At 37.8% G+C, this 26423-nt stretch overlaps 1 protein-coding gene across 3 annotated transcripts in view; it reads right to left on the bottom strand.

The window, feature by feature from the left end:
- Positions 1-26423, bottom strand: part of LOC105492879 (aquarius intron-binding spliceosomal factor) — a 118322-nt gene that overhangs the window by 60026 nt on the left and 31873 nt on the right. For all 3 annotated transcript variants that reach the window (XR_011606187.1, XM_071067126.1, XM_071067127.1), the window contains exons 10-16: positions 24051-24115; positions 21420-21536; positions 19375-19488; positions 16165-16268; positions 9967-10069; positions 7618-7738; positions 4093-4234 (exon numbers count right to left, since the gene is read on the bottom strand). Coding sequence is in view for 2 of the 3 variants with exons in the window: in XM_071067126.1 (XP_070923227.1) it covers positions 4093-4234; positions 7618-7738; positions 9967-10069; positions 16165-16268; positions 19375-19488; positions 21420-21536; positions 24051-24115 (766 nt within the window). In the remaining variant the exon portion in view is untranslated. The remainder of the gene's footprint in view (positions 1-4092; positions 4235-7617; positions 7739-9966; positions 10070-16164; positions 16269-19374; positions 19489-21419; positions 21537-24050; positions 24116-26423) is intronic.

Below are 26423 nucleotides of genomic sequence, written 5' to 3'. Positions count from 1 at the left end.
TGACCAGTATGTCCCCATTTCCCCCACCTACAACCCATAACTGCCCTTCTACTGCTTCCATGAATTTGCCTTTTTTTAGATTCCATATGTAAAGTGAGATCATCAGTTTTTGTCTATCTGTATCTGGCTTAATACATTTGGCATAACGTACTCCGGGTTTATCCACGTTGTCAAAAAAAGGATTTCCTTCTTTTTAAAAGGTTAATCATATCCCATTGTGTGTTTTTATATATGTACACACACGCGCCACATTTTCACATTTTCTTTATCCACTCAGCCCTTAAGTTGTTTCCACATCTTGGTTATTGTGAATAATGCTGCAACGAACACAAGAGTGCAGACATCTCTTCAGGATCGTGATTTTATTTCCTTTGGATAAACATTCAGAAGTGGGTTTGCTGGATCACATGATAGCTCTGATTTTTAATTTTTTGAGGAACCTCCATATTGTTTTCCATAACGGCTGTACTAATTGACATTCCCACCAATAGCGTATAAGAGTTCCCTTTTCTCCACATCCTTGCAAACACTTGTTATCTTTTGACTTTTGATAACAGTCATTCTAACAGTTGTGAGGTATGAATATCTCATTGTGGTTTTGATATGCATTCCCTTGATGATTAGTGATGTTGAACACCTTTTTATCTATCTGTCCTTTGTATATCCTCTCACAAAAAATGTTTTCAAGTCCTTCACCCATTTTTTATTGGGTTATTTGGTATTTTGCTATTGAGTAATATGAGTTCCTTACATATTTTGGATATTAACTTCTAATCAGATATATGGTTTGCAAATATTTTCTTCCATTCTGTAAGGCTGCCTTTTCATTTTGTTGACTGTTTCCTTTGCGGTGCAGAAACTTTTCAGTTTGATGTGGTCCCCACTTACTTATTTTTGCTTTTGTTCCCTGTGCTCTTGGTATCACCCAAATATCATTGCTAAGACCAATGTTATGGAGTTTTTCCCCTGTTTTCTTCTTGGAGTTTCATGGGTTCAGGTCTTATGTTAAAATCTTCAATCTATCTTCAGTTAACTTTTGTGTATCATGTAAGATAGGGATCCTATTTCATTTTTTTACAAGTAGATATCCAGTTTTCCCAAGACCATTTTCCTTTCCCTATTGCATACTCTTGGCACATGCATCAAAGATTAAATGATTGTACAAGTGTGGGTTTACTTCTGGGCTTTCTCTTTTGTTGGTCTATGTGTTTTTATGCCAGTACCATACTGTTTTGACCACTGTAGCTTTGTAATATAATTTGAAATCAGGAAGTATGATGTCTCCAGCTTTGTTCTTCTTGATCAAGATTGCTTTAGCTATTCAGGGTCTCTTAATGTTACTAATTGGCAGCTTTGTATTTCAGCTTGGAGAACTTCCATTGGCATTTATTATAAGGCAGTCTAGTGATGATAAACTCTCTCAGTTTTTGTTCTGTTCTGTTTTTCTGTCTTTATTTCTCTTTCATTTCTGAAGGACCTCTTTACTTGGTTTTATTTTATATTGTTATCCTTTTACCCTCTTCATAAAGACCGTTTCAATTGTTAATATTTTATTTTCTGTATTTTAAGTATTTCTATAAGCTGTTTCGAATACATTTTAGGACAAGCTACAATTTCAAAAAAAAATTAAAAACATGCAAACAAATAATATCTATGCAAAAACCTCCTTTAGAGAGCATATTTAAATCATTTAAAAGATGTTGCTATGGATTGCAGGAAAAAAATCAAGCTAGTTGTAATAACCAGAACCACAACATCCCAATGCCCATTCTTTCTTCTTATGTTAGTCTAACTGGTGCTTTAGTTTTTGTATTAAAAAGTTGTATTTGAGAAATGTGTAACATAAAAACTGAAGCAGCACTCCAAAGATAGGAAGTACTGCAGAATACGACATACCTACAAAGATAAACTGCCTCCTATGTAAAGACTTTATGTCACAACAAAAAAATTGTAGAACTTCATAACACCAAAAAGAGAAACTAATTAAAAATAAAGTTCTGCAATCAATGGCTTGGTTAGTATTGGGACAATGTCTAAAAGGAATTACTTAGTGGCTAAACCATTGTGACACAACTTCCTATCACCTCCTCCATTTTTTACAGCTTTAATGCAGTATAGTTTACATACCATAACATTTATCCACTATAAATACACAAGTCCATAGTTCTCAGTAAATTTGCAGAGTTTTGCATTCATCATCACAAAATCCAGTTGTGGAACATTTCCAACATCTTTAAAAAGATCCCTCTTGTCCAGTTGCAGTCAATTCCTGTTACCAAACCCAAGCAACCACTAATCTACTCCCCTTACCCCTTTCTCTTCTAATATTATCTACTTGAAGCATTAAAAAGTATAGATTTCTGGCCCTTTATCACATTCTCTCTTACTGCTGGTTAGTGGGCTTCAGCACCCTGAAAACATAATCATTGGAACCATAAAATGAGTAAAAATGCCTGTTAGTTTTCATCTTCAAAATACATGAAACAGAAAGAAGCCTGGCCCCTGTTTTAGGTTTCAACATTTTTAATAATTTTCAGTGATGGGCATTAAAAATGCAAATTTAGAAAATTCTATTACTACAAATGTGAATGAATTAGCTCCAAAAAGTCACATTTTCTTCCCCTCCAGAAAATGGTATAATTTAATTTTTTTTATTAATAGACCAAAAGAACTCAAATATTTTTGTTGCACTTGGCATTTAAGTAAAATATAAATGAATTCTATTTGTTGAATTGCCAGTTAATAAATCCCTAGTTCACCAAATGGCCAAAATTAGGCCCAGAATCTGAGCATATAATCTCAAGGTAACCATAAATTGTAAAGAAGTTTCCTGATCAAGCACTCCCTCAGGGTACAAACAATGGGCAACAATTTCAGCAAAGCTGTGGGCAGGAATGATTAGCCAGTGGGTATACAAATTTTGCAGTGCTCGCCTGCCTGCTGACTCAACTGATTATTAAGTCGAAAATGCGTTGTATTGTATTTTATAGTCTCACCCAAAATAACTTTTCACATAATAATTAAAAAATAGAACTTTGTATGAAATGAAACATGGAAGTGAAAAAATAGATCATAATCACAGTGTCTGCGTTAGCTCTCTATAATTAGTAAGCAGAAGCCTGGAAGACACCTGAGTCAGTTCACATTCCAAAGCTGTTCAGCTTTTCACATACAATGCAGTATAATCATGTATGTATACATGGTGTCCTATTATATAATGTAACAAAAATTCACCTCATAGTATTTTACTCATTTATAATCACTTGTGATGTGTAACTTGTATCCATCAATTTCATACTTCGAATGAAATAGTGAATAAAGAGTATTTGCCTAAAGTCAGCCACATCTATAAAACCAAATTAACCTTACAAATTCTTGTAATGCAGAGCTGCTACAACAACCAGAATGAAAGACTTTTCTTAGCTAAAGGAATTCCAGACATGAGCTAGCAGGTGGGGAGTGGAGTTTATGTGGAAGAATTCCTCAAATAACAAGACCAACTCAACTGGCCCTAAAAGTAAATCCTGGTGATTTGCTTTCTTCCACAGAATCTATGGGTGGAGAGACAGAGAAGATTTTCTAACGTACCACCCCATGCAATGTGCGGCAACAGCCCTAATCCTCTGTCCATTCCCCTAGAGAGGCTGACTGAGAATACTGTAGCAACAGTGACAAGAGTAGCTGGATTAACGGAACACCCCTTTATCATAAGCTTCCTCCAGGACTTAAACTGTCCTGCTCTCCTAGTACAGGCCTGCTGGCCAACCCCTAGCCTTCCAATCAGCCTTTAAGTAAGGTCTGACCTACTCCCTCCACATTTCCCCCTTCCCTTCCTGAGCATGATGACGTCTTCTCGCTTATCCCCAGTCTCTCATCCCCATTCTCAAGTACCCAGAAATGTGGTTTATATTTTAGCACTTTTGATGTATGTTAATTCACATTTTAAAATGTCTCAAAGAGTAAATATCTCTTACTTTAGAGGGCATCTTTGTGCCAGGTATATTATTTCTAAATATACTTATAAGGTTTCTGACAGAAGTTTCTTAGTCACTGTCTGCATATCTGCATTACAGGTGGAACAAATTTACTAACCATGGCTTCATTCTGCTGACACTATCTTCAATGTCCTGCCGAATTTCATAAGTTGATTCTAAGCGGAAGAGGTTAAAGTTCCTTAGTAGGTAGTCATGAAGAGTCAAAAACTGCAAATTCAATTTGGGAAGAGCAAGACAACCTGAAAAGGAAAAAAACATCCATATTTGAATTATTCTTTTTTTTTCTTTGAGACAGAGTTTCGCTCTGTCGCCCAGGCTGGAGTGCAATGGCACAATCTTGTCTCACTGCAACCTCTGCCTCCCAGATTCAAGCCACTCTCTTGCCTCTGGAATAGCTGGGATTACAGGCGTCCACTACCATGTCTGGCTAAATTTTTGTGTTTTTAGTAGAGACAGAGTTTCTCTATGTTGGTCAGGGTGGTCTCGAACTCCTGACCTCGTGATCCGCCCACCTCAGCCTCCCAAAGTGAGGCCACTGTGCCCGGCCTGAATTATTCTTTTAATGCTCTCTGTATTAAAAAACTGGCACCACAAAACTATAAGAATCTAATGAAAGCCTGAAATGCAGCATATCTGATAACAACTTATTTTTGTTTTCACACAGATGTTAAAACCAGATTAATAAATGTTGGCTATTAAGAATTAGGGGTGAGGGCTGGGCGCGGTGGCTCAAGCCTGTAATCCCAGCACTTTGGGAGGCCGAGACGGGTGGATCACGAGGTCAGGAGATCGAGACCATCCTGGCTAACACGGTGAAACCCCGTCTCTACTAAAAAATACAAAAAACTAGCCAGGCGAGGTGGCGGGCGCCTGTAGTCCCAGCTACTCGGGAGGCTGAGGCAGGAGAATGGTGTAAACCTGGGAGGCGGAGCTCGCAGTGAGCTGAGATCCGGCCACTGCACTCCAGCCTGGGCGACAGAGCAAGACTCCGTCTCAAAAAAAAAAAAAAAAACAGAATTAGGGGTGAGGCCGAGCACAGCAGCTCATGCTTGTAATCCCGGCACTTTGGGAAGCCGAGGCAGGTGGATCACCTGAGGTCAGGAGTTTGAGACAGCCTGGCCAACACAGTGAAACCTCGTTTCTACTAAAAATACAAAAAATTAGCTGGGTGTCGTGGTGGGCACCTGTAATCCCAGTTACTCAGGAAGCTGAGGCAGGAGAATCGCTTGAACCCAAGAGGCAAAGGTTGCAGTGAGCCAAGATCGTGCCATTGCACTCCAGCCTGGGCAACAAGAGCAAAACTCCATTTCAAAAAAAAAAAAAAAAAGAATTAGGGTAAAGGATGAGTTTTATTAAGACATGTAATCTGCATCCAGTGATGTGTATGTAAACAGTACTCCTTCAAAGTATTTAAGGATACTTGCACTAATAGTTTCAAGTAGTTTAAAACTTCTTCCCTTATCACCTAATTTATATTTGGCAAATATTGAAGTGAATAATGTTACCATAAATTTAGCGCACAACAAAATTTAGCATGAACACTGAATTATTACGTTACATTGCATAAATCAATCTCTGATGACTATTATTGTGCTCTTAACTTGCCTTCTGGCTAAACTTTAAGGACAAGACATTGTTTGTATGTTATTCTAGACTCCCCCTTCTCTGACTATATAAATAAACAATATTCCTTTCATTATTCTCACTTAACACTATTTCTCTTCGACAATAAGTGACCACTTAGCAGCAATATCAAAAAGGTTTTAAAAAATCCCAAAATACATTTTACTGATAAGTCATAGTCTCATCATTGTTGTCCATACTACCAAAAAATAAAAAATAAACTTAAAGACAACATTGATGAACAAAAATTTAACATTATTTATATTAGTAAACTCTGACTTATAATCTAACTCAATTTCTTTCGATAGCACATTTTTACTTTAAAAAAATGACAAAATGTCAGCATTTGCAATACTCACTGAATTAACAAATCTAAGTGTTAAGTATCAATAGCTACTAGTAGTACAAAAAGAGAGACAAGCAGACAGTATGTGCCTCCTGATGAAAGAACACACCACCACCAAGAATCCTGCCAAGGAGAACCTTAGTCTGATCAAGCCTCTGCACAAAGTGGTACTAATTTGCAAGGAAAATAAAGAACAGAGGAACATGCTGCAATATGCCATGAGTATTCAATCAGAAAAATCTATAGACTGTGGGAACTCTATGATCAAACAACTCAGGTTTTTCAGCAGAAACAAAAAGAAAGGGATGTATAGAAGATACCAGTAAAGTAAAAGACATTTTTTAAATGAAACCTGTAACCACCTTGTCAGCTATCCCAGAATCCTCCCAAGTGCCCTTTCCTGGTTACAGCTTCTTTACCTGAAAGTAACTATTTCCTGACTTTTATAGCAATCACTATCTTGAATTTCTTTATACTTTTATCATCCAGGTGTGCATCCCTAGACATGAGAAAGCAACATATTAACCACCGTAAGAACACAAAAAGATATGAAGACTGCCTATGTTCTGAAATCTAGCACAATATTAGTGCACTGGGTCTATCGAAGTTATGGCTCTAGGATATGTCTTAGAGTAACCATTTTAAGTAAACATACCAATACTTATACTTGTGATGTCTTTAAAACAGTTACATTTCTTCTACTAATGATGCCATTGTTCAAAAAATGTCCTGAAATTTCTTTTGAAATATACCTTCAAAATATATCTGAATGCACTTTTACATATACTCAGTTGTAGCCAATTCTCATCCTCAGAGGATGAGTGAAAAGTGTTTAGATCCAAATCTGGGGAAATAAATGAACAAACTAGGCAATACCATTTTGGATCAACACTAAGGGTTTACTATCAATAAATGATAACGCCTTTTTTTGGTGATCATTATCTGGCTTTACATAGAATTCAACAGAGTCACTAAAAAAAGCCTTTGAAAAAAGCTCTATCAAACACAGCCTATCACAGTGACACAATGAAAGCTATACTTCAAGCATTATTAGGTCTCCTTGAAAACAGTCTTACGGTCGGGTGCAGTGGTTCACACCTGTAATCCCAGCACTTTGGGAGGCTGAGGTGGGCAGATCGCTTGAGCTCAGGAGTTCGAGACCAGCCTGAGCAACATGGTCAGACCTTGTCTCTACTAAAAATACAAATAATAGTAGTAATAATAATAATAATAGCTGGGTGTGGTGGTGCACGCCTGTGGTCTCAAGTACTCAGGAGGCTAAAGTGGGAGGATCACTTGAGCCCAGGAGCAGAGGCTGCAGTGAGCTGAGGTTGCACCACTGCACTCCAGTCTGGGTGACAGAGCAAGACCCTGTCTCATACAAACAAGCAAAAAAACCAAAACAGTCTTAGGGCTTTATAGTCATATTTTTTACAGGGCGATATGTATATAGTTAAATTTAATAAAAACCCTTAGTGCCAAAGCATTCAAAATACTAAATCTTTCCTAGCTTCTAAAGTTAACTTGTGGGCACCAGGAAATTTTCCCAAAGTACAGAGTGGACTGAAGTGTACACTGTCTGTAATTCCAATTATAAATGACAAATCTGAAATTATTTCATTGTACATCTGAATCCATATTTCTTTACCATACCTTCTCCAGAATAGTACTCAGTTGGGACAATATTTTCATCCCATATAATTTTCTCGGTTGGATACAAAGGCATCTGGTTCAATTGCTGAATCTGAGAAATTCGACGTTCATGACGAGATACCTAAAAGAAAGGAAACAAGTTCATGCAGAAGGTTACAAGCATCTTTTTTCAATAAAAATAATTTATGGAAGAAGTTTCATGCCTATCAGTTATTGTAGCAGTTCAATAAGAGATTTTTTTTTTTTTCCTATTTTCTCCATAGATCAAAGATGAGAAACCAACCAATGGTGATGGTGATCTTTGGAATCAGATAGACCTGAGTTCAAATCCCAGCTCCTCTACTTATGAGTACTGTAAAAGCTGGGCACTTTACTTTAACCTTCCTAACCTTAGTTTCCTTTTCAGTAAAACAGATAAAGTGCCACACATCTCAAGTTTCCAATGAAAATGAAATGAAATATTATGAAATAGTGTCAAAGTCCCTGGTACATGCCAAAAGTTTAAAAACCATGACACTTAGCATTAATCAATTTAAGAAAAAATAGGAGCTCTAGGTCTTGGACTATAGTTTTCATTCTTTTTTTTTTTTGAGACGGAGTCTCGCTCTGTCGCCCAGGCTGGAGTGCAGTGGCCGGATCTCAGCTCACTGCAAGCTCCACCTCCCGGGTTTATGCCATTTTCCTGCCTCAGCCTCCAGAGTAGCTGGGACTACAGGAGCCCGCCACCACGACCGGCTAGTTTTTTTATATTTTTTTAGTAGAGACGGGGTTTCACCGTGTTAGCCAGGATGGTCTCGATCTCCTGACCTCATGATCTGCCCGTCTCGGCCTCCCAAAGTGCTGGGATTATATGCTTGAGCCACCGCGCCCGGCCTAATTTTCATTCTTATACTAACTAGCTATACCATCTAGGGAAGTTTATTAATCTATCACCTTAGTCTTCTCCCTCTATGTTCCTTTCCATGATGACCTCTAGGTACCCTTAATATTAATCTATGTCAAATATGAAAGTAAGTGTTACGCCGAGAGAAGCAGCTCATGCCTTTAATCCCAGCACTTTGGGAGGCTGAAGCAGGCAGATCACCTAAGGTGAGGAGTTCGAGACTAGCCTGACCAACATGGTGAAACCCCGTCTTTACTAAAAATACAAAAATTAGCTGGGCGTGGTGGTGCACTTCTGTAATCCCAGCTACTCAGGAGGCTGAGGCAAGAGAATTGCTTGAACCCGGGAGGTGGAGGTTGCAGTGAAACAAGATCATGCCATTGCACTCCAGCCTGGGGGACAAAAAAAAAAAAAAAAAGAAAAAGAAGTGTTTATCTAGTAATGCTAAAATGACATATTCTTAAAATGTATCACATTCTCTTCAGTGAAGATAGTATAATTATAGAAAAAAACCATGATAGCTAAACAATATGTATGTTTCAACTTTTTAATCATAAATTGAATATTAGAAGAATCCGAAGCCTGAGGAAATCCTTTAGGAAAGGGAGGAAACAAAACATAATGTTGTCACACTATACATTTTAAAAATTATTTTCTTTTGTTGGAAATTTTAGGAATAAAATTCTAGCCACAAGACCTTAATAGGCACAGGATCAACATTATCCTCAAACTTATTTCCCATTAGAAGAATTCCTGAAAAAAGGCTAGGCACGGTGATTCATGCCTGTAAACCTGACACTTTGGGAGGCCGAGGCAAGTCAATCACCTGAGGCCAGGAGTTCAAGACCAGCTTGGCCAATGTGGCAAAACTCCATCTTCTACTAAAAATATAAAAATTAGCCTGGAGTGGTGGCACACATCTGTAATACCAGCTACTTGGGAGGCTGAGGCACAAGAATTACTTGAACCTGGGGGGCAGAGGTAGCAGTGAGCTGAGATCACGCCACTGCACTCCAGTCTGGGCAAGAGAGAGAGACTTGGTATCAAAAAGAAAAAAAAAAAAAGAAGAATTCCTGAAAAAAGTCCTCATTTCTTTCTATTGTAAAGATTTATTATTAATCCAAAAAAAATGACTCATGAAAGGTTCTACATTGTCAGAAAATAGCACAGGAATTTTTAGGAACTGAAAGAGACAATGAAGTGATTTGCACATAAATACTTGCTAATAGAATGATTCATCCAGAAAGTAGTTTGAAGAGATAAAATACTTGAGAAAAGAAATTCAAAAGATGGGTGAGAAAACAAATCTCATAAAAATCAAATGATAATACAATTCCAAAAAGAAAATGGGAATTATCCACCTAATCTTTGGCCCACAAAAAAATCTATATGAACCTACATCTTTAAGAATGATTTAAAAAGGCAGGGAAAACCACATGCAAAATTTAGAGGACATTAATATTTACCAGCAATTCTAGGAGAAATTCTTTATCAAAAGTTGTGTCTTCATTTTTAGGAAGAGTTGGCAACAAGCAGAGGTATGATGCCACCTGGTGGAGGGTGTTTGAACTGCAGAATAGATAACTATTTTATTCATATTAACTTCACTTTTGAAACATGTATTTTTACAAATAGCTTAAAAAAACAAATATAATACTATGACATGGGCAGCAAATATTAAAAATCAGCAATGAAAATTAAGGCTTTAGTGCAGGGTTCTCAAAATATTTTCTGCAAACCTTTCATTGTACCCAAGTGTGCCTTCTGGGCAGTCACCAAGAACACTTTTAAATATTAATACTGGCTAGGCGCAGTGGCTCACGCCTGTAATCCCAGTGCTTTGGGAGGCTAAGGCGGGCGGATCATGGGGTCAGGAGATCGAGACCATCCTGGCTAACATGGTGAAATCCCGTCTCTACTAAAAATACAAAAAATTAGCCGGGCGTGGTGGCAGGTGCCTGTAGTCCCAGCTGAGGCAGGAGAATGGTGCGAACCCGTTAGGTGAGCTTGCAGTGAGCTGGGATCATGCCACTGCACCCGAGCCTGGACGACAGAGTGAGACTCTGTCTCAAAAAAAAAAAAAAAAAAAAGACAAACTGTTTTATACAGCCTTGGACAAATGGCATTTTTTTTTTTTAATTTCAAATTTTGAATAAAATAACTCTATAACTTCAAGGAAAACAACTATCAGTACTTGCTGTCAACGATAAATTCTGAACTTCAACGTGAATGTGAAAAATTAGAATTTTGGAAAACCAGTATTTGCCACCATGAGCTTCATAGCTTTCCACTATTTAATTGGTTTCTTCACCTCCCCAAAATTCCTGTGCTAATTTACAGCAAATCCTACTCTCCATCCCAGCCCAGCAACCATAATCAGTTTTCTATTTGTAATTCTGTCTTTTCCGGGAGGTCAAATAAATGGAACCACACATTAGTTAGTCTTTTTTCTTGTTTTTTGAGACGAGCCTCACTCTGTCGCCCAGACTGGAGTGCAGTGGCACGATCTCAGCTCACTGTCACCTCCACCTCCAGGACTTAAGCAATCCTTTCACCTCAGCCTCCCGAATAGGTGGAACCACAGGTGTGCACCACCACATCCGGCTAAATTTTGGTATTTTTGGTACAGACGAGGTTTCACCATGTTGCCCAGGATGGTCTCAAACTGCTAAGCTCAAGTGATCCACCTGCCTCGGCCTCCCAAAATGCTGGGATTACAAGTGTGAGCCACAATGCCTGGTCTTAGGTAGCCTTTTGAATGGCTGCTTTTACTTAGCATAATGCATTTGAGATTCACCCACACTGCATATTTATCTGTAGTTGGTTCCTCTATGCTGCTGAGCAGTATTTCATGACATGGCTGCAACACAGTATGTTTGTTTATTCATTCAACAGTTGAGGGATATTTGTGTAGTCCAGTTTTTGATGATTTTGAATAAAGCAACTATATTCATTTTTGTACATATTTTTGTGTGAACATAAGTTTTCACTTTTCTTGAATATATCTGTAAGTGGAAAACACTGGATCATAATGTTAAGTTCATGTTTATCTTTACAAGAAACTCAAATTTTTCCAAAGTGGCTATCCCACTTTGAATCCCACCAGCAATTATGAGAATTCCAATTGCTCCACATCCTTGCCAAGAGTCAATATTATCTGTTTCAGGGTTGGTTTTTTTTTTTTTTTTGGTTTTGTTTTGTTTTGAGACAGGGTCTTGCTCTGTCGTCCAGGCTGAAGTACAGTGGTATGATGATCATAGTTCACTGCAGCCTCAACCTCCCGGGCTCAAGCAATCCTCTTATCTCAGCCTCCTGAGTAGCTAGGATTACAAGTATTGTGCCAACACGCCTGGCTAATTGTTTTGATTTTTAGTAGATAAGTGATCCTTCTGCCTCAGCCTCCCAAAGCGCTGGAATCACAGACATGAACCATTGTGCCTGGCTTTACCCATTTAAAAAAACAAAAAAAAATTCTAATAGGTATGTAGTATCTTCTTATGGTTTAAATTTGTATTTCCCCAATGACTAAATGTGTTAAGCATCTTTCCATGGGCTTACTGACATCTATTTTGGTCAAGTGTCTGTTCAAATCTTTTGTCACTTGTAAATTGTTTTATTATTATAGGAGTCCCCACTTATCTGTGGTTTCACTTCCCGTAATTTCAGTTACTCATGGTTGACCACAGTCTGGAAATAGTTAAGTACAGTAGAATAAGATCTTTTGAGAGAGAGACGACATTCGCATAACTTTTATTATAGTATATTGTTATAACTGTTCTCCTATTATTGTTGTTAATCTCTTACTGTGCCTAATTCATAGCTTTATCATAGGTTTTTACGTGTACATGTAAAAACACAGTATAGGGTTCAGTACAATCTACAGTTTCAGGCATCAACTGGGGTTCTTAGAACACATTTCCTGCAGAAAGTGGGGACTACTGTATTGAGTTCTGAGATTTCTGGGTACCATTCCTTCATCAAGTATCTATTTAGCCAATATTTTCTTCTAGGTTGTAGCTTTTTTTTTTATTCTCTTATCAATGTCTTTCAAAGAGCAGAAGTCTCCTAGTTTTGATCAAGTCCAATTCATCATTTTTTGTTCCATTATGGATTGTGCTTTGGTGTCTATAGAAATCTTTGCACAAACCACGATCACAAAAAATTTCTCACATATTTCCTAGAAGTTTTAGGTTTGACATTAAGGTCTATAATCCATTTTTGGTTAATTTATGTATATGATGCAAAGTATGGGTCAAGGTTTATACTTTGCATATGGATATCTAATTGTTTCGGCACCACTGATGAAATCCTTTCTCTACTGAGTTGCCTTGACACATTAGCCAAAACTCAACTAACCATATAAGTATGGTCTATTTCTGGACTCAATTCTATTCCATTGATCTATACATCTATCCATTTATCAATACCATAATGTCTTGACTACTATAGCTTTACAGCAAGTCTTGAAATTAGTAGAAATCTTCCAACTTTGTTCTGTTACAAAATGGTTTGGGCTACTATAGTTCCTTTGCCTTTCTATGTTATTTTTAAAATGTTTGTCAATTTCTATAAAATATCCTGCTAGAATTATGATTGGAATTAAAATATATCCATAGATTAATTTGGGAAGGATTCACACGTTGAGTCCTCTTATCCATAAGCAAGACCTAGCTTCTAATTTTTCAAATTAATTCATTTTCATTGTACAGACTTCCTTGACATGGTTTCAGATTCTACTCTGAAACTAATTTTTTTTTTTTTTTTTTTTTTTCTTTTTTTTTTCAGACGGAGTCTCGCTCTGTAGCCCGGGCTGGAGTGCAGTGGCCGGATCTCAGCTCACTGCAAGCTCCGCCTCCCAGGTTTACGCCATTCTCCTGCCTCAGCCTCCCGAGTAGCTGGGACTACAGGCGCCCGCCACCTTGCCCGGCTAGTTTTTTGTATTTTTCAGTAGAGACCGGGTTTCATGGTGTTCGCCAGGATGGTCTCGATCTCCTGACCTCGTGATCCGCCCGTCTCGGCCTCCCAGAGTGCTGGGATTACAGGCTTGAGCCACCGCGCCCGGCCCTCTGAAACTAATTTTTAAAGGAACTACCACTTGTCAAGTTTTCATAGCGTATCAAAGAACATTCCCAATTATTTGATAAAGCTTATCAAAATACACTTCCCTCTGTGTAAGGCCGAATTGTCTTAATTTACTTCAACCAAAACAATAATCACAACAAACTGAATCCAGAAGCAGATCTGCAAATCTGTCTTCAATTAAATCAGTCACAAAAAAGTAAAACAATGACACTCTTTTAATGGTGGCTTTTTTTTCACTTTGGAGAATACGTTTTTCACTAGCAATACATATGGCTAACATACAACAGATTTCAATCAATATACTTTTTTTTTTTTGAGACGGAGTCTCACTCTGCTGCCCAGGCTGGAGTGCAGTGGCACAATCTTGGCTCACTGCAACCTCCGCCTCCCAGGTTCAAGCCATTCTCTTGCCCCAGCCTCCCAAGTAGCTGGAATTAAAGGCATGCACCACCACGCCTGGCTAATTTTTGTATTTTTAGTAAGATAGGGTTTCACCATGTTTGCCAGGCTGGTCTCGAACTCCTGACCTCAGGTGATCTGCCCGCCTCAGCCTCCCAAAGTGCTGGGATTACAGGCATGAGCCACCACGCCCAGCCTCAATTGGTATTTTTAAATGAATTAATAAATATTTAAGATTGTTCCAGTTTTTATTTCTACTATAGTGAATATAATGAATATAATACACATAAATGTTCTTCGGGATCCTCAATAATTTTTAAGAGTGTAAAGGAGTTCTACGGGCAAAAGTAAATTCCCCAGATGAATTATGCAGCTAAGCTAAATGTTTTATAAAAAAAAAAAGGCAACAAAAGTATTTTAAAAATAAAGGAAAACATTTTATAACCTTAGGGTGAGAAGGACTTCTACATAAAGCACCTAATATAGTTATTTAAAAGACTGACAGTTGTCATTAAAAATTTAAAATATCCATAATGACAAAAGATGTTATAAGCAAAGTTAAACTGAGAGCAAATAACTGCAACACAAACTAGAGAAAGGATTAGGATCAAAAATATTAAAAGTTCTTTAAAATCAGTAAGATGACAAGCAAGGAAATGCAAAATAGCAAAAGAAAATAAGAAGGTTACAGAAGAAATATAAATGGCCAAGAAAAAACAGAAAAATGCTTAATTTCCCAAATAAGATCAGGGAAATGCAAAGTAAAACGAGACAAAAAGAGCAAAAATTAAAGTCTAATTTACCTAGCATTAGTAGGGAGAGAAATAAATCTTCATACACTGCTAGTTTAAGTATAAACTGATATAGTCTTTTCTGAAGGAAATTTAGCAATATGTAATAAATTTTAAACACACGCCCCATTTGAGTCAGCCATTCTGCTTCTAGGAATCAGTATGAAAAGGATGTTCATTGCAGAACTGTTTGTAAAAGCCAAAACTTAAAAATTAAAGATTCACCAACAGGAGGCCAGGCACAGTGGCTCACGCCTGTAATCCCAGCTCTTTGGGAGGCCAATGCAGGATCACCTGAGGTCAGAAGTTCAAGACCAGCCTGGCCAACATGGTGAAACCTCATCTCTACTAAAACTGCAAAAATTAGCTGGGCATGGTGGAACGTGCCTGTAGTCCCAGCTATTTAGGAGGCTGAGGCAGCAGAATCACTTGAACTTGGGAGGCGGAGGTTGCAGTGAGCCAAGATCACACCACTGTACTCCAGTCTGGGCGACAGAGCAAGACGTCGTCCCAAAAAAAAAAAAAGATTCGCCAATAGGAGATTAACTTTTAAAAAAATAGTATGGTGGTCCTGTTTAATGGAACTCTTATGTAGTTATTTAAAAGAATGAAATGAATCTATGTGTTATTAATTATATTAAATCCTCATATGACAATGAACAACCAAACCAACCTCAGTTCATTACATTTTAAATAGTCAAAGAACTAAACATAATTCCTCCCAAGAGCTGGGAGACGATACAGTACAGTAGTTAAAAGTTAGGGCTTGGAAATCACACTATCTGGGTTTAAATTGTATCTCTGCCACTTACTTGCTGTGTAACCTAGGCAAATTACTTAACTATTCTATGCCTCAGATACCTTATATGTAAAATGGTACCTACTTCTAGTATGAGTTTTCAGAGTTGTTTACACACTTAACAGAATGTCTTTCACATAGTAAATAAATGTATGCCATTATTATCACTATTTTCAAAAGGATATATTAGCAGATAACTAAGTGCCAGAGGATATTACTAATTTTATAAATTTTAAACATGCAAAAATTTCCCTAAGTCACACCTCTAGTATCACACATAATGAATCTTTATTGGTTTTTGTCATATGTCGTCTGATTGATGAAAATGACCAGCTTTATATTCTACTCTAAGAAAAATTTAAGATCTAAGAAAAGTGTATACGTCATAAAAAATAGAAACTTTACCAAACATGGATAAGTGACAAAGACATCAAACTGCTGGAGAGAAGCACTAGTTGTAGACGTCAATGAAGAGTGAAATAACAAGTAATATTACCTAAAGTACTGCAAAATGATTAAAAGCAATAAAGAAAAGTAAAATTGAGGCAGCATGATACAAAAAAAGAATATATAGTTTTTCCATGTTGTCTTACCTAAGAGGTCCAAAAAACTTGACCAAGGACTCCCGAGTATCTACTTCTGCCACGTTTGAGAGGGCAAAATCATAGAGTTCAGGAAAATGTGCAAAAGCAGCTCTCTAGAAAATAACAGCAAAAAATATTAATAATGTCTACATAACATAAACATCTATTTAAGAATGAAAATATTTTATAAAAATATTAACGCATTTCTCTTTCTTACGTGACCTCTACCTTAATTAGACAGAAGCGTGTAATAAAAAAAGAAAAAACTGCAACTGTCATAGCAGAAATGTAAAAAACAGAGTCGGCGTTCAGCTTTTGATATCTGAAAGCATTTTCAATATATATGAAAATAGCCACAAAGGCAAGCTTTATTGATAGAAGAGGAGAAAAAAACAAATACACACTTGATTATCAAGAACGGGTCTAACAAGACTAAAAGAAAGTCCCAAGGGAAACTCTGGCTGCAGAGAGAACTTGAAGGAAAGACCAAAAACATTATGCTTGTGCCTTGCTTTTGTTTGGAACTCTGGGAAAAGACCTCACAGGGTAGCAGTCTCAACCAACATAGGGTAAGCTGTCAGAAAACAGAAATAGTAGCATTGCAACAGAGTGACTGAGATAATATCCCTAGTCTTCCTTGGGATTTGACGACAGAGTGATTGAAATAATATCCCTAGTCTTCCTTGATGCCCATGTGGCACAGAAAAGATTCAGAAGTTTTCATGTGTTCCACGGTGGATGACACAGAAGGTTGCCAAGGTTGCCAGGAGCGAGCTTGCCATGGGATTATGAGATTACTACACACAATGGCAAAATGACTCTGCAACCCAAGCATGAGAAAAGAATTGTATAAGCAAGGAAATAAACAGGTCAGTCCTTAGGAGAATGCTAGCACCATCAGGCAAAGTTGGGGCCTCCTCAACAGGGGAAATAGCCAAGTTCCTTGGAAGCAATAATGATGCTTTGCCTGTGTCAATACAATAGACCACATGCCACACCAGCTGTGGTTATTCCAAGGGCACAGGACAAAAACACTAACGCTGTGAAAAAAGCAGGAAAAGACATCTGAGTTAATCCCTCTTCCAAAACAATAAGGCTATTTTGGTATCTCCACATACCTACTAGGAAAGAAAAATAACAGAGATTTTTTTTCGCTTTGTACACCATTATTTATTTATTTTTCTTCTAAAAACAAGAAAAACGGGATACATGTGGAAATGTGCAGGTTTGTTACATAGGTATACATGTGCCATGGTGGTTTGCTGCACCTATTGGCCTGTCCTCTAAGTTCCCTCCCCTCAACTCCCATCCCCAACAGGTCCTGGTGGGTGTTGATCCCCTCTCTGTGTCCATGTATTCTCAATGTTCAACTCCTGCTTATGAGTGAGAACATGCAGTGTTTGGTTTTTCATTCCTGTGTTACTTTGCTGAGGATGATGACTTCCAGCTTCATCCATGTCCCCATAAGGGACATGATCTCATTCCTTTTGATGGCTGCATAGTATTCCATGGTGTGTATGTGCCACATTTTCTTTATCCAGTCTATCATTGATGGGGATTTGGGTCGGTTCCATGTCTTTGCTATTGCAAATAGTGCTGCAATAAACATAAGTGTGCATGTGCCTTCATAGTAGAATGATTTATATTCTTTTGGGTATATACCCAGTAATGGGATTGCTGGGTCAAATGGTATTTCTCGTTCTAGATCCTTGAGGGATCACCATACTGTCTTCCACAATGGTTGAACTAATTTACATTGCTACCAACAGTGTAAAAGCATTCCTATTTCTCTGCAGCCTTGCCAGCATCTATTGTTTCCAGAGTTTTTAATAATTGCCATTCTGACTGGTGTGAGATGGTATGATATCTCATTGTGGTTTTGATTTGCATTTCTCTGATGATCAGTGATGTTGAGTTTTTCTTCGTATGTTCGTTGGCCACATAAATGTCTTCTTTTGAGAAGTGTCTGTTCATACACGTTGCCCACTTTTTGATGGGGTTGTTTTTTTCTTGTAAATATGTTTAAGTTCCTTATAAATTCTGGATATTAGACCTTTGTCAGATGGATAGATTGCAAAAATTTTCTCCCATTCTGTAGGTTGCCTGTTCATTCTGATGATAGTTTCTTCTGCTGTGCAGAAGCTCTTTAGTTTAACTAGATCCCATTTGCCAATTTTGGCTTTTGTTGCAATTGCTTTTGGCGTTTTTGTCATAAAGTCTTCGCCCATGCCTGTGTCCTGAATGGTATCGCCTAGGTTTTCTTGTAGGGTTTTTATGGTTTTGGGTTTTACTTTTAAGTCTTTAATTCACCTTGAGTTAATTTTTGTATAAGCTGTAAGGAAGGGGTCCAGTTTCACTTTTCTGCATGTGGCTAGCCAGTTTTCCCAGCACCATTTACTGAATAGGAGATCCATTGCTTGTTTTTGTCATGTTTGTCAAAGATCAGATGGTTGTAGACGTGTGGTGTTATTTCTGAGGTCTCTGTTCTGCTCCACTGGTCTATATGTCTGTTTTGGTACCAGTACCAAGCTGTTTTGGTTACTGTAGCCTTGTAGTATATAGTTTGAAGTCAGGTAGCATGATGCCTCCAGCTTTGGAGAAGAGAGATCTCTTAAGAGATAGCTAACTTGATTATAAAAGGGTTTGAACTGAACCTTTACCCCCTACAAAAGACTCTTTAAAACAGAAATACCTGGATTACTTTAAACAGAAATAGCTGGATTATTTTAAACTGACAAATAAAACTTCCTTCTACCATCAGAGAAACTGAAGCTCAAGAACAAGATAAGATCAGCAATAGAAAACAAATGAAGATACTTTTTTGGGCATATCTGAACTACAGTGGTAAATTTCAGTCCCATCATATGTGTTCATCTTAAAAATGTGCAAAATGCTTACACACCCCCTGCCATATGTTGAAATACTCTTTAATAAAATAAAACTGACAGCAGAGCTAATATTTAAATGCACCAAACTGGCCCAATAACTAATATTTCTGAGTAGCAAATATCAGTATATTCTCATTCACAGAATTTAGACAGGTTATAAAAGAAAGTCTTACTTTTCAAGAATTCATCAGAAAAAGAAACATTAAAAATATTGAATATAAAAACACTATTAAATTAACATCGTTTTCAATCTGTACCTATAAAAAACCTAAATTGTAGTATGACAAAACCTTATGGAGCATACACAAAGTCTATAATGTATTTTAATTACCTGTAGAGATGTAATTCTATCATAGTGAATTGTGGTCATCTCATTCTCTGTCAGAGCATTTCCAGTTTGGTCATTAATTTCGAAACCAGTATAGAATTTAAGCATGTCCAAAAGCTGAAGAAACACATTTAAATGTATAAATCATATGAACATAAGGGCAAGAAAGCACAATACTATTTAAAATAATAAACAGGTTCACACAGTTTCTCAGAGGTGCTGAAAAACTCAGGAATGCAAACATTACAAAAAAGATTTTTAGAGTATATCCAACTAAAAATGTTTTAGTTACGTGAAAATGGAGTATGTGAATAAATTGTTAAGTCTATTTCATATACATCATCTACTTCTGCAAAGAAAAACTTATACTGCAATCCCAATACTTAAGAGACATTAAGGAGGTAATCTAAAGAAGCCCAGCATTTTAATGAAACAAACAAAATCTATCTTATCTATCTACATCACTGAAAACTTACAAAGCTATAGCACCAGAGGGAACTCCTGAGGTCTCTTACTACAGGTTTTGCAATTCATAATTGGAGATACTTTTTTATATGCTGCTTTTTTTTTTTTTTTTGAGTCAGAGTCAAGCTTTGTCGCCCAGGCTGGAGTGCAGTGGTGCGATCTCGGCTCACTGCAAGCTCTGCCTCCCGGGTTCACGCCATTCTCCTGCCTCAGCCTCCCGAGTAGCTGGGACTACAGGTGCCTGCCACCACGCCCAGCTAATTTTTTGTATTTTTAGTAGAGACTGGGTTTCACCGTGTTAGCCAGGATGGTCTCAATCTCCTGACCTCATGATCTGCCCGCCTCGGCCTCCCAAAGTGCTGGGATTACAGGTATGAGCCACCGTGCCTGGCTGTGCTGCTTCTTTTAGGGAAAAACAGTAAGACAGGGAAAGCTAAGTTATTCTTTTTTCTCCATGGCCATCAAAGTCCTTTGGCTTAGTTTCTCTTGCTAACGAGGCTCTGATGTCTCCCCTGTAGCAGCAGCTTCAACAGAGCCTACTGGCTGCACTCAACCCAAATCTTTATTTTTAGATCTAATCTATGGCAGATCAGATATTAGGATTTAAAATATTTTAATATATGTGGCAAATCACTAGATAGAAATTTTAAAAAAGAATAGGAGAAATGCTCACAGATATAAAAGAACAAAGGGGATATGTAAACACATACCAAAATTGTATCTCTAAGTATGATCTCATTGAAAGATAGCATTAGAAGTTTGTTATAATGATTTCTTCTGCTGGGTGCAGTGGTTCACGCCTGTAATCCCAGCATTTTGAGAGGCCAGGGTGGGCAAATTGCCTTAGTTCAGGAGTGTGAGACCACCTCAGTAACATGGTGAGGCCCTGTGTCTACTAAAAATACAAAACATTAGCCAGGCGTGGTGGTGCATACCTGTAATTCCGGCTGGTATCAGGATGGTATTAAACTGGGGAGGCTGAGGCTGGAGAATCACTTGAACCCAGGAGGCGGAGGCTGCAGTGAGCCGAGATCATGCCACCACCACTGCACTCCAGCCTGGGTGACAGAGCAAACTCTGTCTCCACAAACAAAACAAAACCAAAAGAAATGCTTTCTTCTGCATGACATAACAGGAAATGTAAAATACTGTGTCTTCCTACCAAGACAACAAAGTTAAGTGCATTTGCAGCTTCCTTATTCAAGGGAGCATGTACACTTCTACACGATCAACTGTCTGTCACCATCATCTTATAGAAAGAGTCATAGTATTGGGGCATAGTTCATTTAAAATTAATGCCCATCAGCTATTATATTTCACATAAAATCAAAACTTGTCAACATGTGTGACTGTATTCCCCAAATCATAATTTAGTGCAATAATAAAAATCACATATAATGAACAAAAAGTTATATAATTACTAGAGGCAATCTATATAAGAATACATTCATTTTACACATTAAGACATGACTTTAAAATAACCAGGAGTTTGTGTTATGCCCTGATACTGCCAGTTGTGTGGCAAAGAAAAGATCAGTTTAGAAAGTAAAACAATAAATATGTTCAGATACATAAATATTCACCTGGGAAAAAAGATGGCCATCCTCTTCTCTACGAACAAGATTGGAAAGGTAACAGTGAACCAGAAGGTGGGAGTCATCCAGGATGGTATTAAACCAGCGCCTTGTGGGTAACAGGGCCTGGGAAAAACAAACATCGTAACAGTAAGTTTGCATCTATTCTCCACAGCTAGAAGTGAAATGTACTGATATTTAACTCACAAGTATTAATCACATACAAGGCACCCTCCAACCTTCCAATAGACACACGGTACACAATGCAAGAGGTCCCGTTCATGCTGTAAATAAACCCAGTGGCAATGTTTTTAGTTTTAAAAACAATAATGATGATGAAAGAACTTTTAAGATAAAATTGAAAATAAGGGACCGGGCATGGTGGCTCATGCCTATTATCCCAGCACTTTGGGAGGCCGTGGCAGGTGGATCACCTGAGGTCAGGAGTTCGAGATTAGCCTGGCCAACAGGGCAAATCCCTATCTCTACTAAGAATACAAAAACTAGCTGGGTGTGGTGATGGGCGCCTGTAATCCCAGCTACTCGGGAGGCTGAGGCAGGGAGAATTGCTTGAACCCAGAAGGCAGAGGTTGTCTTCAACCAAGATCCTGCCACCACACTCCAGCTTGGGTGACAGACCAAGACTGTCAAAGACAAGAAAGAAAGAAAAGGAAGGAAAGGAAGGGAAGGAAGGGGAGGAAGGGGAGGAAGGGGAGGAAGGGAGGGAGGGGAAGAAGGGAGGGAGGGAGGAAGGGGAGGGAGGGAGGAAGGGAGGAAGGGAGGAAGGGAGGAAGGAAGGAAGGAAGGAAGGAAGGAAGGAAGGAAGGAAGGAAGGAAGGAAGGAAGGAAATCTAGCACTAAAGGAATCTCACAGATCATCTTGTCCAGTAGTTTTCCAACAAAATCCTACATAAAATCCCATATGTACTGTGTGTAAGTTTAAAAGTGGAGTTGCTCTGAGAAAAAAGGAAGTACAAATTCCTATGTGGAGATTCCTGTTTCCTCTCCTCATGTTCCCCTACACCATAGCTTGCAAATCACTAATCTAATCAAATATCCTCATTTTATAGATGAAGTTATTGAGACCCTCAGAAGTTATAAATTAGTTACTGGCAAAGCTAGAATTTGAAAGATCTCATGAATGATGCTAATACTCGTATCAAGAAACCACCTTACTTCTCCAGATAAGGAACAGATTTTCTTTCAATTTCCCACATTAATGAGAAAGGAAAGGAAATCAATTCTGTATCTGAACTTGTCAGCAAATCCTGCGCGAAAGAGTACGAATTTTTTTTTGTTTTTAAGAATCTTCATTTTAAAAAATTGAACACAGCAGCTATATTTTTCTTCGCAAACATTGGGCACATTTAGAAAAGTGAGATTATTTAAGGAGACAATTATAAACCCATGACTTCAGCCACTATAGAAAACTCTGTATGAGGGGTATTAAAGTATGACACAAAATAAATTGTCACTGCTAGACTCATGTTTAATAACTACACTACGTAATATTTTTTCTACACACAACAGCCCATGATAGATGAGTCAGTCATTTGAAAACTTCAAGGGCCAACTACTCGTGACTTCCTTCTCTAAGTGACACCCTGAAACAGGTGCAAAGTAAAACGAGTTTGAGGTGATGAAGAAGTACTTCATATAGACCAGGCACGGTGGCTCACACCTATAATCCCAAGCAATCCTCCTACTTGGGAGGCCAAGGTGGAAGGACTGCTTGAGCCCAGGAGTTTGAGACCAGCCTGGGCAATATGGTGAAACCCTGTCTCTACAAAAAACACAAAAATTAGCTGGGCGTGGTGGTGCCCAACTGTAGTCTAAGCTGCTCAGGAGTATGAGGTGGATCCGGAGGATCACTTGAGGCCTGGGAGGCGGAGCTTGCAGTGAGCCGAGACGGCGCCACTGCGTTCTAGCCTTGGTGACAGAGCAAGACCCTGTCTCAAAGGAAAGAAAAGAAGAAAAGAGAAAAGAAGAGAAGAGGCCGGGCGGGGTGGCTCAAGCCTGTAATCCCAGCACTTTGGGAGGCCGAGACGGGCGGATCACGAGGTCAGGAGATCGAGAGACCATCCCGGCTAACACGGTGAAACCCCGTCTCTACTAAAAAATACAAAAAAACTAGCCGGGCGAGGTGGCGGGCACCTGTAGTCCCAGCTACTCGGGAGGCTGAGGCAGGAGAATGGCGTAAACCCGGGAGGCGGAGCTTGCAGTGAGCTGAGATCTGGCCACTGCACTCCAGCCTGGGTGACAGAGCAAGACTCCGTCTCAAAAAAAAAAAAAAAAAGAAGAGAAGAGAAAATAATTTTTTTATTTTATTAGTGTATTTTTACTGTATTTTATTGTATTGTATTAACTTTTTATTAATGTATGATGTATATTAATGTATATCAATAAATAATGTATACTATATCATTATACAATACATGGGCGCCCAATATGTATTGTATTATTATACATATGTATAATATATATGTATACAATAAATAATACAATACATATGTATAATAAATATATACTACATATGTACTGAAAGAAAAGGAAAGAAAAAAAATACTTCATATATAGTCATATGCTCAATCTTGGACCCCCTAATGATTATATAACAAAAGGTGACTGTAGATTTCTTACCTCTAGATCAATCATAAGTTCAATGAATCTTTCACAGTAATGAACTTTGTCCATAGTGACAGGTTCTAGACATAAGAGAGAAAGCATGATAGCATTTTCTTACTAGGCCATTTTGCACGCTGTTTCTGAAAACTGGCAGTTATTTAATAACTTAAATAAAGTCATTTGTCTTTTATTCACCAGAATTGGACTATGATCTAGAATGAGGATCTCACATATATGTATTTTTTTAAGGCAGGTCTTACCCTGATACTTAGCTCTACAAATATGAGAAAATAAAAAATCTAGCTTGGGTCAGAAGCACATTTTAAAAATCAGGTTTGCAAAGACATTTTAAAAGTATTAATCTTTAAAAATCCGTATTTAATTAGATCTTGGAAAAACTTAGAGATATAAAAACTAGAAGGCAGTTTTATATCAGTTTTTGCTCCACTTTCCTCATTGTCTTTACATTCTAAACTTCTGAGAGTTTTCTCATATGTACAAACACACAAACGTGTATCTACACACACACACCTTTAAACTGCACTGAAAACTAATTAGAGATAATTTTTATGATTTTTTCCACTGTACATATATTACTTTAACATTAGAATGCCAATGACACAACGAACAATAAAAATACCTTCTAAATCACTAGCTTATTATATTACTATTTATGAGCATAATATACTATTTTTACAAACATTTATTTTTGTTTTTAAATAATTACAACCTTAGGGCATGAAATTCTTTCAGAGTACAAGCTTTTTTCCAATGCCAGGAAATGGTCTACCATTTTACCAACTAAAACCATCCTGTCAAGTTGGTTTCAATTAAAACAAAGATAATTTTAGGTTTCCTGTTGCTACTTAGTTTAAAGACTTGCAGCAGTGACTAATACCCAGTGCCAGACCTACAGAAGGCATCCTACAAATGCTTACATAAAAATCCATTTATTTATCTGTAGTGTACCGGAAAATGGAAAGCTTAATGTAAAGCAAGAAATGCGAATACTTTTGTGTTTAACATATACAGAAATGTTAACTGGAACTTTTTCAGCTAGCATATGCCCATAATCCAAACCCTGAAGTAACAGAAGTATAGAAATTATTAGCTGGAAAAGACCTTTGAGAGCATCTATTCTAGATCTTCATTTTCCAGGTAGAAAAACATGATCAGAGAAAATGACCTGATAAAGGTGTAAAGCTAGAATGGTTGGTTAGAACTGGAACCCAAGTTTTCTGAGACATACACATACAGTTGTTTAAAATAAAAATTTAAAGGAGCAATTTTTAAATTAAATCCATTCAAACCAATCTTTTGTTGCTACCTTTTGTTCTTGTAACCGTCAAAGGAAAACATTTTTTCCCAAACTAAAAGAGTGAGCAAATTCTGAATTCTGTATCTTTATTTATGTCTTGAGAAATTACTGGCAATGGCCTATTTAAAATTAGAAAACAATGCATGGTGCTCAAGTTCTGTGCCCTGGTGAATAAAGTTGCATGTTTTTACCATAGCTGGTCTACTGGGCATGTTGCCTAAGGTAGAAACCTTGGTATCCCAATTTCAGGCACAAATATATCCTTATCATTTGTCTCTGCTACACTGTAACTTTTTTACCCTTCTAACAGCAATCTTAACATCTCAGACTATCCTACACAGATTTTCAACAACTCATCTGGGTATTCCGTTTTTAATGACCCTATTTTAAAAGGAAACTACAATCCTTCTTAAAATCTTTGAAAAATTAGCCTTCTGTTTCCTAAGTATATAATCCATCTATCTTCATACCCATTCTGAACTTGCAAATTATTGTCACCATCCTGTTAGTTCCTTTGCCAGCAAGCTGACAAGTTTTGATAAAAACTCAAGACTAAGAAATGATGTTTTCTAGCCAGGCGCAGTGGCTCACACCTGTAACCTCAGCACTTTGGGAGGCTGAGGAGGGATCACTTGAGGTCAGGAGTCCAAGACCAGCCTGGCCAACATAGTGAAACTCCATATCTACTAAGAATACAAAAATTAGCCGGACATGGTGGTATGCACCTGTAGTACCAGCTACTCGGGAGGCTGAGGCAGGAGAATCACTTGGACCCAGGAGGCAGATGTTGCAGTGAGCTGAGTTTGCACCACTGCACTCCAGCCTGGGAGACAGAATGAAACTCCATCTCAAAAAAAAAAAAAAAAAAAAAAGTTGTTTTCTGACAGTATATAAACAATAGTGGCAACAGCAAGTGGTTTATAGGCTGTTAAATTACTGCATGCCCTATGTTCTTGTTTTTGAAACCTAGATGACCCTAGATAAACATTCCACAGTTAGAGATATCAATTTTTATTATAGACATTAGTTCTATAGACATTAGTACCTCAAAGCACTCAATGTTACTCTTT

This window comes from Macaca nemestrina, chromosome 7, assembly GCF_043159975.1.
Source record: "Macaca nemestrina isolate mMacNem1 chromosome 7, mMacNem.hap1, whole genome shotgun sequence".
Lineage (NCBI taxonomy): Eukaryota > Metazoa > Chordata > Mammalia > Primates > Cercopithecidae > Macaca > Macaca nemestrina.
This window is presented reverse-complemented; position numbering and strand designations above follow the sequence as displayed.